The sequence below is a fragment of the Pristiophorus japonicus genome, chromosome 21 (assembly GCF_044704955.1).
Source record: "Pristiophorus japonicus isolate sPriJap1 chromosome 21, sPriJap1.hap1, whole genome shotgun sequence".
NCBI classification, from domain to species: domain Eukaryota; kingdom Metazoa; phylum Chordata; class Chondrichthyes; family Pristiophoridae; genus Pristiophorus; species Pristiophorus japonicus.
In genome coordinates this window covers 66,105,220-66,117,546 of record NC_091997.1, presented here as the reverse complement: position 1 = coordinate 66,117,546, position 12,327 = coordinate 66,105,220, and the positions used below count along the sequence as shown (strand labels likewise).

The window sequence follows — 12,327 nt, the reverse complement described above, 5'->3', positions numbered from 1 at the left end:
AAAGAGGTAGGTTTTAAGGAGCGTCTTGAAGGAGGAAAGAGGTGGAGAGGTTTAGGGAGAGAATCCCAGAGCTTAGGGCCCAGGCAACTGAAGGGTAGTAGAAGTTTTGAACTCTTCCGCAAACGGCAATTGATGCTAGATCAGTTAATTTTAAATCAGAGGTGAGTAGATTTTTGTTAACCAAAGGTATTAAGGGATGTGGGCCAGAGACGGGTGGATGGAGTTAGGTTGCAGATCAGCCAAGATCTAATTGAATGGTAGATCAGGCTGAAAGGCCTAGTCCTGTTGCTATGGTAACGTCTGGCTGGATTTTCAGACATGCGCTGTGCGTGGGCAACCCGGGAGCCATGGCAACGGCTGGGGCGAGGCCTCAGACGTCAGAGCAAGATGGCGGCGCCCAGTGGCGGGGAGGCGGAGCGGGAGAGGCAGCGGTCCCGGTCCCAGCCCGGGGTCTTCGCCTACTCGGAGGCGGACTTCCACCGGAGCGGGGTGCGGTGGGGCGGCCCGGGGCCCGGCTCCCGCCTGGACCGGGCGCTGCGCTCGGCCTGGGAGGAGCGGCGGGACTGCTTCCGCTACTCGCTGCCGCAGGCCCGGCCTCCCAGCCGGGTGCTGCCGGGCCCGAGCCGTCTGCTGGCTCAGCTCAACCCGCAGCGGGCCACCGAGCGCCGCCGGCCGCAGCCCATCCTCGGACTGCGGCAGCCCTTCGACCCGCGGGGCTTCCACTTCGGGCGGATCGGGGCCCGGGAGATACTGTTCGCGCTGAGGCCGGGGCAGGAGGAGGAGGCCCTGCTGGTGATCAATGTCAGCCCGCTGGAGTTCGGCCATGTCCTGCTGCTGCCCGAGCCGGCCCGGGGCCTGCCGCAGGTGCTGAGCCGGGCCTCGGTGCTGCGGGGGCTGGAGCTGATGTTCCTGAGCTCGGACCCCGGCTTCCGGGTGGGCTTCAACAGCCTGGGGGCCCTGGCCTCGGTCAACCACCTGCACCTCCACGGCTACTACCTGCCGCACCGGCTGAGGGTGGAGTGGGCCGCTACTGAGCCCCTGACACCGGACCGAGGGGGCGGCCGGGCCGGCCACCCAGTCCACCTCATGTCCGGCCACCCCACCCGCGGGCTGGTCCTCTACACCGACGGCACCGACATCCCGCAGACCGCCGCCGCCCTCCACCGCCTCGCCGACTTCTTGCTGGACCGCTCGCTGGCCCACAACCTCTTCCTGACCCGGGGCTGCCCGCTGGGCGGCCGGCAGGAGGACACGGGCTCCCGGGACGGGGTCCGCCTCATCCTCTGGCCCCGCAGGTCCGTCTTCGGCGTCAAGGAGCCGGCGGCGTTCAACGTCGCCCTGTGCGAGCTGGCGGGGCACCTGCCCGTCAACAACCCCGAGGACTACAGCAGCCTGACGGAGGAGAAAGCCCTAGAAATAATCCGCAAATACTTGCTCCCCGAAGAGGAACTCTCCCAACTTCGATTGGAAATTGCCGAGTTTCTAGAGGATTGAAATCAGTTCATCTGCTGCCCACCAATCTCTGAAAAACACTTAACATATTCTAGGAAAAACTTAAATTGATCAGACCTCTCTCAACCATCACCGAACAATGAATGGCTTTGAAGTGCAATAAAATGCTGAAGGAGAAAAACCCATAAAACGCCAAAGAATTATTCATTAGAGTATCACTTCTTTTATTTTACCAGGCAAGGATACCTATAACTACATTTGCAGAATACTATTAAGAGAGGATCTTCACAAAGCTAACTAGACTTCCACATTCTGTAGACTGGATCATATTACACATTCCAGACAAACTGTTGGGTGTGTCTTATCCTCCAAGGGGACCAATCATAAACGTGGTGTTGCAATTAGACGCAGTGTGACTGTTATGTCACCTCCTCCTTTGTCTGAGTTTTCATTGATCTCGGAGAGATGCTGGTCTGACGACCACTGGACATGCAGGTGGTAACCAGAATGTCGACTTTAACATTAAAACAAAATACTGCTGGATGCTGGAAATCCTGAAATGAAAACAGAAAATGCTGGAAACACTCAGCATCTGTGGAGAGAGAAACAGACCCGAAACGTTAACTCTGTTTCTCACTCCACAGATGTGCAAAACTCCCTGTTGTAAAAGTAGCGATATACAGGGTGAACACTCGTGTGGACATGGTCTACGGTTATCTTTAGTTTAAATGTTTTGAACTTGAAACTTAAGCTCAAGAATTGAGCTGTGCCATTTACTTAAATTATTTAGACACATCTTGTGGGTAAATGTTGCACTTAGGTTAATTGCCCAAGTCCCACTCTGAACTGAATTAGCGGGTGCCAGTCATGGTGGTGAGGGTGTCACAATTGGCCATGGCATCTTGAAGTTGGAAAGTACAGGTCCATAGATCCCTGAAGGTAGCAGGCCAGGTAGATAAGGTGGTTCAGAGGGCAAATGGAATACTTGCCTTTATTAGCCGAGGCATAGAATATAAGAGCAGGGAGGTTATGCTTGAACTGTATAAAACACTAGTTAGGTCGCAGCTAAAGTACTGCTTGCAGTTCTGGTCACCACATTACTGAATGAAATCCTTATTAGTCAGGAAATTGTGTTAGGGAAATTGATGGGATTGAAGGCCGATAAATCCCCACGGCCTGATAGGCTGCATCCCAGAGTACTTAAGGAAGTGGCCCTAGAAATAGTGGATGCATTAGTGATCATTTTCCAACATTCTATTGACTCTGGATCAGTTCCTACCGTCTGGAGGGAAGCTAATGTAACACCACTTTTTAAAAAAGGAGAGAGAGAGAGAGAGAAAACAGGGAATTAAAGACCCAGTCTACCCAATCTATCATCATAAGGTAACCCCCTCATTTCTCGAATCAGCCTAGTGAATCGTCTCTGTACCCCTTCCAAAGCTAGTATATCCTTCCTTAAGTAAGGTGACCAAAACTGCACGCAGTACTCCAGGTGCGGCCTTACCAATACCTTATACAGTTGCAGCAACACCTCCCTGCTTTTGTACTCCATCCCTTTCGCAATGAAGGCCAACATTCCATTTGCCTTCCTGATTACCTGCTGCACCTGCAAACTAACCTTTTGGGTTTCATGCACAAGGACCTTCCCTTTTATAGGGGGCACTGGGGAAAAATTGTGATTTTAGTGCCCAAAAAAAAACAAAAAAAAAAGAAAAACACAAAAAAAAAAGGGGGGGAAAAAAAGGGCCTTGTAAATGTCTGGAGTGTCACCCAGGTCGGGTGGCACCGTTTAATGTTTTATGTTTTGCAGGTGAACTCCAAAAAGAGTTTCATGCACAAGGACCTTCCCTTTTATAGGGGGCACTGGGGAAAATTGTGATTTTAGTGCCCAAAAAAAAACCAAAAAAAGAAAAACACAAAAAAAAAAGGGGGGGAAAAAAAGGGCCTTGTAAATGTCTGGAGTGTCACCCAGGTCGGGTGGCACCGTTTAATGTTTTATGTTTTGCAGGTGAACTCCAAAAAGAGTTTCATGCACAAGGACCTTCCCTTTTATAGGGGGCACTGGGGAAAAAAGGTGATTTCAGTGCCCAAAAAAAAAGAAAAACACAAAAAACCCCCCAAAAAAAACAAAAAAAGAGGGCCTTGTAAATGTCTGGTGTGTCATCCAGGTCGGGTGGCACCGATTAATGTTTTTGTTTTGCAGATAAACTCCAAAAAGAGTTTCATGCACAAGGTTGCAGCCCCTGTTCCATTATTTGAAGGGGCTGCTCCTGAAATTCTGGCTGCACTTCAGTCCCACTCTCCTGATCTTTGGGCACCCTGTGCGGAGGGGAGCGGGTAGGTCCGAGGACCTCCTCGTAGGACTGCTCCTGGGCACGGCCAAGGGTGCCATCAGCCGGTCCAGGCAGCGGGCGGTCGTTCAACCTGACTGCCTGCCTCTCTTCCGCTCTTACATCCGGTCCAGGGTGTCCTTGGAGATGGAGCACGCGGTGTCCACCGGTACGCTCGCGGCCTTCCGCGAGAGGTGGGCACCGGAGGGACTGGAGTGCATCATCACGCCCGGCAACCAAATTTTAATTTGATTTTACGTTTTAAAGTTTAATTTGTTTTAATTGCCGGTGCTTTTAGTGTCCCCCTTCCCTTTTATAGGGGGCACTGGGGAAAATTGTGATTTTAGTGCCCAAAAAAAAAAACAAAAAAAGAAAAACACAAAAAAAAACAAAAAAAAAGGGGGGGGAAAAAAAAAAAGGGCCTTGTAAATGTCTGGAGTGTCACCCAGGTCGGGTGGCACCGTTTAATGTTTCATGTTTTGCAGGTGAACTCCAAAAAGAGTTTCATGCACAAGGACCTTCCCTTTTATAGGGGGCACTGGGGAAAATTGTGATTTTAGTGCCCAAAAAAAAACAAAAAAAGAAAAACAAAAAAAAAACAAAAAAAAAAGGGGGGGAAAAAAAGGGCCTTGTAAATGTCTGGAGTGTCACCCAGGTCGGGTGGCACCGTTTAATGTTTTATGTTTTGCAGGTGAACTCCAAAAAGAGTTTCATGCACAAGGACCTTCCCTTTTATAGGGGGCACTGGGGAAAAAAGGTGATTTTAGTGCCCAAAAAAAAAGAAAAACACAAAAAAAAAACCCAAAAAAACAAAAAAAGAGGGCCTTGTAAATGTCTGGTGTGTCATCCAGGTCGGGTGGCACCGATTAATGTTTTTGTTTTGCAGATAAACTCCAAAAAGAGTTTCATGCACAAGGACAGCTCCTGTTCTGTTATTTAAAGGGGCTGCTCCTGAAATTTTGGCTGCACTTCAGTCCCACACTCCTGATCTTTGGGCACCCTGTGCGGAGGGGAGCGGGTAGGTCCGAGGGCCTCCTCGTAGGACTGCTCCTGGGCACGGCCAAGGGTGCCATCAGCCGGTCCAGGCAGCGGGCGGTCGAGGGGGTCGTTCAACCTGACTGCCTGCCTCTCTTCCGCTCTTACATCCGGTCCAGGGTGTCCTTGGAGATGGAGCACGCGGTGTCCACCGGTACGCTCGCGGCCTTCCGCGAGAGGTGGGCACCGGAGGGACTGGAGTGCATCATCACGCCTGGCAACCAAATTTTAATTTGATTTTATGTTTTTTAAGTTAATTTGTTTTAATTGCCGGTGCTTTTAGTGTCCCCCTCCCCTTTTATAGGGGGCACTTGGAAAAAAATTTGATTCTGTGCCCCAAAAAAACCCCCAAAAATAAAAAAAAGGGCCTTGTAAATGTTGGTGTTTCCCCCAGATCGGGGGGGCACGGTTTAATGTTTTTTGTTTACTCCTAAAAGAGTTTCATGCACAAGGACCCTCAGGTCCCTCTGCACCTCAGCATGTTGTAATTTCTCCCCATTCAAATAATATTCCCTTTTACTGTTTTTTTTCCCAAGGTGGATGACCTCACACTTTCCGACATTGTATTCCATCTGCCAAATCTTAGCCCATTCGCTTAACCTATCCAAATCTCCTTGCAGCATCTCTGAGTCCTCTACACAACCCGCTTTCCCACTAATCTTAGTGTCATCTGCAAATTTTGTTGCACTACACTCTGTCCCCTCTTCTAGGTCATCTATGTATATTGTAAACAGTTGTGGTCCCAGTACTGATCCCTGTGGCACACCACTAACCACTGATTTCCAACCGGAAAAGGACCCATTTATCCCGACTCTCTGCTTTCTGTTCGCCAGCCAATTCTCTATCCATGCTAATACATTTTCTCTGACTCCGCGTACCTTTATCTTCTGCAGTAACCTTTTGTGTGGCACCTTATCGAATGCCTTTTGGAAATTAAATACACCACATCCATCGGTACACCTCTATCCACCATGCTCGTTATATCCTCAAAGAATTCCAGTAAGTTAGTTAAACATGATTTCCCTTTCATGAATCCATGCTGCATCTGCTTGATTGCACTATTCCTATCCAGATGTCCCGCTATTTCTTCCTTAATGATAGTTTCAAGCATTTACCCCACTACAGATGTTAAACTAACCGGCCTATAGTTACCTGCCTTTTGCGTGCCCCCTTTTTTAAACAGAGGCGTTACATTAGCTGCTCTCCAATCCGCTGGTACCTCCCCAGAGTCCAGAGAATTTTGGTAGATTATAACAAATGCATCTGCTATAACTTCCGCCATCTCTTTTAATACCCTGGGATGCATTTCATTAGGACCAGGGGACTTGTCTACCTTCAGTCCCATTAGTCTGTCCAGCACTACCTCCCTAGTGATAGTGATCATCTCAAGGTCCTCTCTTCCCACATTCCTATGACCAGCAATTTTTGGCATGGTTTTTGTGTCTTCCACTGTGAAGACCGAAGCAAAATAATTGTTTAAGGTCTCAGCCATCTCCACATTTCCCATTATTAAATCCCCCTTTTCATCTTCTAAGGGACCAACATTTACTTTAGTCACTCTTTTCCGTTTTATATATCTGTAAAAGCTTTTACTATCTGTTTTTATGTTTTGCGCAAGTTTACCTTCGTAATCTATCTTCCCTTTATTGCTTTTTTAGTCATTCTTTGCTGTTGCTTAAAATGTTCCCAATCCTCTAGTTTCCCACTAACCTTGGCCACCTTATACGCATTGGTCTTTGATTTGATACTTTCCTTTATTTCCTTGGTTATCCACGGCTGGTTATCTCTTTTCTTGCCGCCCTTCTTTTTCACTGGAATATATTTTTGTTGCGCATTATGAAAGAGCTTCTAGAATTTTTTGAGGATGTAACTAATAGAGTGGACAAGAGAGAACCAGTGGATTTGGACTTTCAAAAGGCTTTTGACAAGGTCCCACACAAGAGATTAGTATGCAAAATCAAAGCACATGGTATTGGGGGAAATGTACTGACGTGGATAGAGAACTGGTTGGCAGACAGGAAGCAGAGGGTCGGAATAAACGGGTCTTTTTCAGAATGGCAGGCAGTGACCAGTGGGGTGCCGCAGGGTTCAGTGCTGGGACCCCAGCTATTTACAATATACATCAATGATTCAGATGAAGGAATTGAATGTAATATCTCCAAGTTTGCAGATGACACTAAGCTGTGAGCTGTGAGGAGGACGTTAAGAGACTGCAGGGTGACTTGGACAGGTTAGGTAAGTGGGCATATGCATGGCAGATGCAGTATAATGTGGATAAATGTGAGGTTATCCACTTTGGGGGCAAAAACACGAAGGCAGAATATTATCTGAATGGTGACATTAGGAAAAGGGGAGGTGCAACGAGACCTGGGTGTCATGGTACATCAGTCATTGAAGGTTGGCATGCAGTTACAGCAGGCAGTTAAGAAAGCAAATGGCATGTTGGACTTCATAGCGAGGGGATTTGAGTACAGGGGCAGGGAGGTGTTACTACAGTTGTACAGGGCCTAGGTGAGGCCACACCTGGATTATTGTGTACAGTTTTGGTCTCCTAACTTGAGGAAGGACATTCTTGCTATTGAGGGAGTGCAGCGAAGGCTCACCAGACTGATTCCCGGGATGGCGGGACTGACATATCAAGAAAGACTGGATCACCTTGGCTTGTATTCACCGGAGTTCAGAAGAATGAGAGGGGACCTCATAGAAACGTTTAAAATTCTGACGGTTAGATGCAGGAAGAATGTTCCCAATGTTGGGGAAGTCCAGAACCAGGGGTCACAGTCTAAGGATAAGGGGTAAGCCATTTAGGACTGAGATGAGGAGAAACTTCTTTATCCAGAGAGTGGTGAACCTGTGGAATTCTCTACCACAGAAAGTTGTTGAGGCCAATTCACTAAATATATTCAAAAAGGAGTTAGATGTAGTTCTTACTACTAGGGGGATCAAGGGGTATGGCGAGAAAGCAGGAATGGGGTACTGAAGTTGCATGTTCAGCCATGAACTCATTGAATGGCGGTGTAGGCTCGAAGGGCCGAATGGCCTACTCCTGCACCTATTTTCTATGTTTCTATGTTGTTGGGGAGTTCCAGAACCCGGGGTCACAGTCTAAGGATAAGGGGTAAGCCATTTAGGACCGAGATGAGGAGAAACCTCTTCACTCAGAGAGTGGTGAACCTGTGGAATTCTCTACCACAGAAAGTAGTTGAGGCCAGTTCGTTAGATATATTCAGAAGGGAGTTAGATATGGGCCTTATGGCCAAAGGGATCAAGGGGTATGGAGAGAAAGCAGGAAAGGGGTACTGAGGTTAAATGATCAGCCATGATCTTATTGAATGGTGATGCAGGCTCGACGGGCCGAATGGCCTGTTCCTGCATCTAATTTCTATGTTTCTAAGATGTGATTGCACTGGAGAGGGTACAGAGGAGATTAATGAGGATCTTATTGAATCGTATTAGATTATGAGGGGACTTGACTGGGTAGATGCAGAGAGGATGTTTCCCCTCATAAGGTAATCTAGAACTAGGGGACATAGCTCCGGTTGGGGTGGAATGTTGAATGTTTTAGTGTAAGGGGTGTCACAGTTGTGTGGGGCGGATTGGTTGGGCTGGCTGCTCTTTACCTTTCTGCCATTGTTCATTGTTCATAGGTTTATATGTAACTTTCAGGGCTGCTGACCAAGAGCTGTGCGGCTCTTTGTCGGCTGGCACGGACACAATGGGCCGAAATGGTCTCCTTCCATGTTGTAAATTTCTATGTTTCTACGTATCTATAGTTTGAGAATAAGGGGCCACCCATTTAAGACGGAGATGAGGAGGAATTTCTTCTCTCAGAGGGTTGTAAATCTGTGGGATTCTCTATCCCAGAGAGCTGTGGAGGCTGGGTCATTGAATATATTTAAAGTGGAGATAGACAGATTTTTGAACAATAAGCGAGTCAAGGGTTATGGGGAGCAGGCAGGGACGTGGAGTTTAGGCCAGGATTAGATCAGCCATGATCAAATGGCCTACTCCTGCTTTTATTTCTTATGATAGATTTTGGATATTAAGGGATATGAGGATAGTGCAGGAAAGTGGAGTTGAGGTCGAAGATCAGCCATGATCTCATTGAATGGCGGAGCAGGCTCGAGGGGCCGAATGGCCTACTCCTGTTCCTAATTTTTATGTTCTTATGTTGCTTGGACTGGAGAATTTTAGCGATGAGGATAGATTGGATAGGCCGGGGTTGTTTTCTTTGGAACAGAGGAGGCTGAGGGGAGATCTTATTGAGGTGTATAAAATTATGAGGGGCCTGTATAGAGTGGACAGGACTGAACTATTTCCTTTAGCAGAGGGGTCTACAACCAGGGGACTTAGATTTAAAGTAATTGTTATAAGGTTTAGAGGGGATTTGAGGAGAAATATTTTCTCCCAGAGGGTGGTGGGGGTCTGGGACTCACTGCCTAAAAGGGTGGTAAAGACAGAACCCTCACCACATTTTTAAGAGTACTTGGATTTACACTTGAAGTGCTGTAACCTGCAGGGCTATGGACCAAGAGCTGGAAAGTGGGATTAGGCTGGATAGCTCTTTGTCGGCCAGTGCAGACACAATGGGCCGAAATGGCCTCCTTCCGTGCTGTAAATTTCTGTGATTCTGAGTTTTTGATCTATCTGTTGCCCGCTGCTGGACAATGCAAGTGGCCATAAGGTGAGGGCTGGAGGGGGTCACCTCAGCAGTGATGCTCTCTATGATGGAATAGCTGTCCTGACACTATTTAAAACTCGTGCATGAATGGTCTGTTGGGTGAAGCGAGGCAGTAGTTGTGGAAACGTATTCCCAGCCAGTCAGTATCTTCAGAGAGGAAGGGAGAACTCTGTGCTTGGGAAAATGTGCACTGTGCTTCATCTCCATATGGAGAATAGCTTCATGATAATTCACTGTTGTGCAACGTTTGGATATTGTCACGGTTTGTAAAATCGTGCTTTACATCGATTTGGATAAATATATGGAAGGGTGGGAGTCAGAAAACAGGTGAATGAGTTGGAATAAATCATAGAATGGTTACAGCACAGGAGGAGGCCATTCAGCCCGTCGAGCCCATGCCGGCTCTCTGCAAGCGCCTCAGTGGCATTATGAACAGCCACCTTCTCTACAGAAATTTCTGTAGAATCTCAAGCTATGACCGCTGATACTGAGTGAGATTTTATGCAAACACTGATGAATGGGATTGTTATAAACTATTTATGCTGTGTTTCCCAAGTGTTGAACCTTACTTACTTTTAAACTTTGTTTTAGAAACATTACTGAACCATTGCGCAATTCATTAAATCATTGATTTTTATTTTGTATTTATTGCATTACATTTGTGAAAAGTGGACTGTAAAGCAGAGGGGCTGGTTAGAGGAACACCCTGTGGTGTTCGAACACATTCCACTGCTGGGCTATCGATGCTGAATCTACCACAACGTTTAAGAGGAAATTGGATACACACTTGAAAAAATATTAATGGGGGCAAAAAGCTGGGAGATGGGTTGGACTAGATGGCTCCAATTGCACTTTGATGTATGACCTCCTTTTTTACTGATGTCTAAATCACTGATTGCTGATTGAAGTCTGTGCTCTTGTTACAATGTTTAATTAAATAGAATTTATAAAATCGAGTGGATTGTATTTACTCGGTCCTCGTAACACATGACACGTCTAAATGAAGATATCCGTAATTCGCAACAAATCCCGCTCACCCATCACCCCCTGTGCTCGCTGCCCCGTGTCCTAACTCACACCAAGTCCCGCTCACCCATCACCCCCTGTGCTCGCTGAACTATATTGGCTCCTGGTTAAGCAACACCTCAATTTCAAAATTCTCATTTGTTTTCAAATCCCTCCATGGCCTGCGCCCCTTCCTATCTCTGTAATCTCCTCCAGCCCCACAACCTCCTGAGATGTCTACACTCCTCTAATTCTGTCCTCCTGAGCATCCCTGATTATAATCGCTCAACCATTGGTGGCCGTGCCTTCTGTTGCCCAGGCGCTCTGGAACTCCCTCCCTAAACCTCGCCACCTCTCTACCTCTTTTTCCCTTAAGACGCTCCTTAAAATCTACCTCTTGGACCAAGCTTTTGGTCATCTGCCCTAATTTCTCCTTATGTTTTTCGGTGTCTAAAAATGTTTTGTCTGACAACACACTTGTGAAGCACCTTGGGACGTTTTACTAAGTTAAAGACGCTATATAAATACAAGTTGTTATATAGTTGGCAGTGACTCACTACAGTATGACATTGCTTTTCACCAGCTGTTGTTCACTGACTTTTCTTCCTAGTATTTCGGTGGACTGAGTGGAGTTATTCAGCCCGTGGCCCAGGCCCCTGTTCCCAGACACTGTGTGCTTCACGGTGCCATATGATTGTCATCAAGGAATTGGGAGAAGAGCTGATCCATGTAAGACAAATACTGTGTAGTGCAGCTGGCACTCAGGCTCTCTGCTTTTCCAGTGCTGCTTAAGGTGCTTTCATCGATCTGTCTTTCTCTTCAAAATATTGCATCGGGTGTGTATTTCCTATCCACAAATATTATTTCCTATTATTTTTGGTTGCACGCGGTAGCACAGTGGTGATGTTACTGGGCCAGTAATCCAGGACTAATGATCCAGAGACCAGAGTTCAAATCCCACCACGGCAGCTGGGGAATTTAAATTCAGTTAATTAAATAAATCTGGAATCGGTAATGGTGATGATGAGACCACCGGATTGTCATAAAAACCCATCTGGTTCACTGATGTCCTTTAGGGAAGGAAATCTGCCATCCTTACCTGGTCTGGCTGATATGTGACCCCCAGACCCACAGCACTATTGTTGACTCTTAACTGCCCTCTGAAAGGACCAAGTTGTATTCAAGAAGGCAGCTCACCACCACCTTCTCAAGGGGCAATTAGGGATGGGCAATAAATGTTGGCTTTGCCAGAGATGCCCACAGCCCATGAATGATTTTTAAAAATCCTATTCATTTTCAGTGCCAACTTGATGTAGTTACAGGCTTGGGCTGCTAGATGGCGCCTGAGCTCTTTCTCCAGCACTGTTGCCTTTTTGTTTCTCTCCACGCGAGTGAACTTAGCTTTGTAACTTTATTTTCAGACTTTAAAAATATTTAACTTAACTTTCCTTAACCTGTTCCGCGCCTGCCTCGCACCCCCCCCCCCTCCTCCCATGGCGCTCCACGATTGGCCACATTTTTCCATTAAACAATACTGCGGATGCTGGAAATCTGAAATAAAAGCAGGAACTGCTGGTGGTGCCTGATTTGTTGAGGGTGGCTCCCACAGGCAACTTTTTTTTACACGGTGCACCAGTGTGCTCTCATGGCTTCAGCCCTCCGGCTCCAGTGACCTTCTCCTCCCCCCCCCCCCCCCCCTGCTTCCTCTCCTGAACTGTAAAATCCCACTGCAGGTTCCAACGTGGCAAAGAGCAATGTTGCTGTGCACAAGGTCACCATGGAGTGTTATCATGTGGAGCAAGTTTCTGCTGTCCCTCCCAACAC

General features: G+C 47.3%; 1 protein-coding gene across 1 annotated transcript; it reads left to right on the top strand.

Annotated features, from left to right (window-relative positions):
• Positions 1–387: 387 nt before the first annotated feature.
• On the top strand, positions 388–2,448 carry gdpgp1 (GDP-D-glucose phosphorylase 1). Its single transcript, XM_070863952.1, has one exon. The coding sequence runs from the start codon at positions 388–390 to the stop codon at positions 1,492–1,494; it is 1,107 nt and encodes a 368-aa protein (XP_070720053.1). The 3' UTR covers positions 1,495–2,448.
• Positions 2,449–12,327: the final 9,879 nt, after the last annotated feature.

Excerpts from the sequence above, each read along its gene's own strand:
- gdpgp1 (XM_070863952.1), top strand. The coding sequence starts at position 388 with ATGGCGGCGCCCAGTGGCGGGGAGGCGGAGCGGGAGAGGCAGCGGTCC.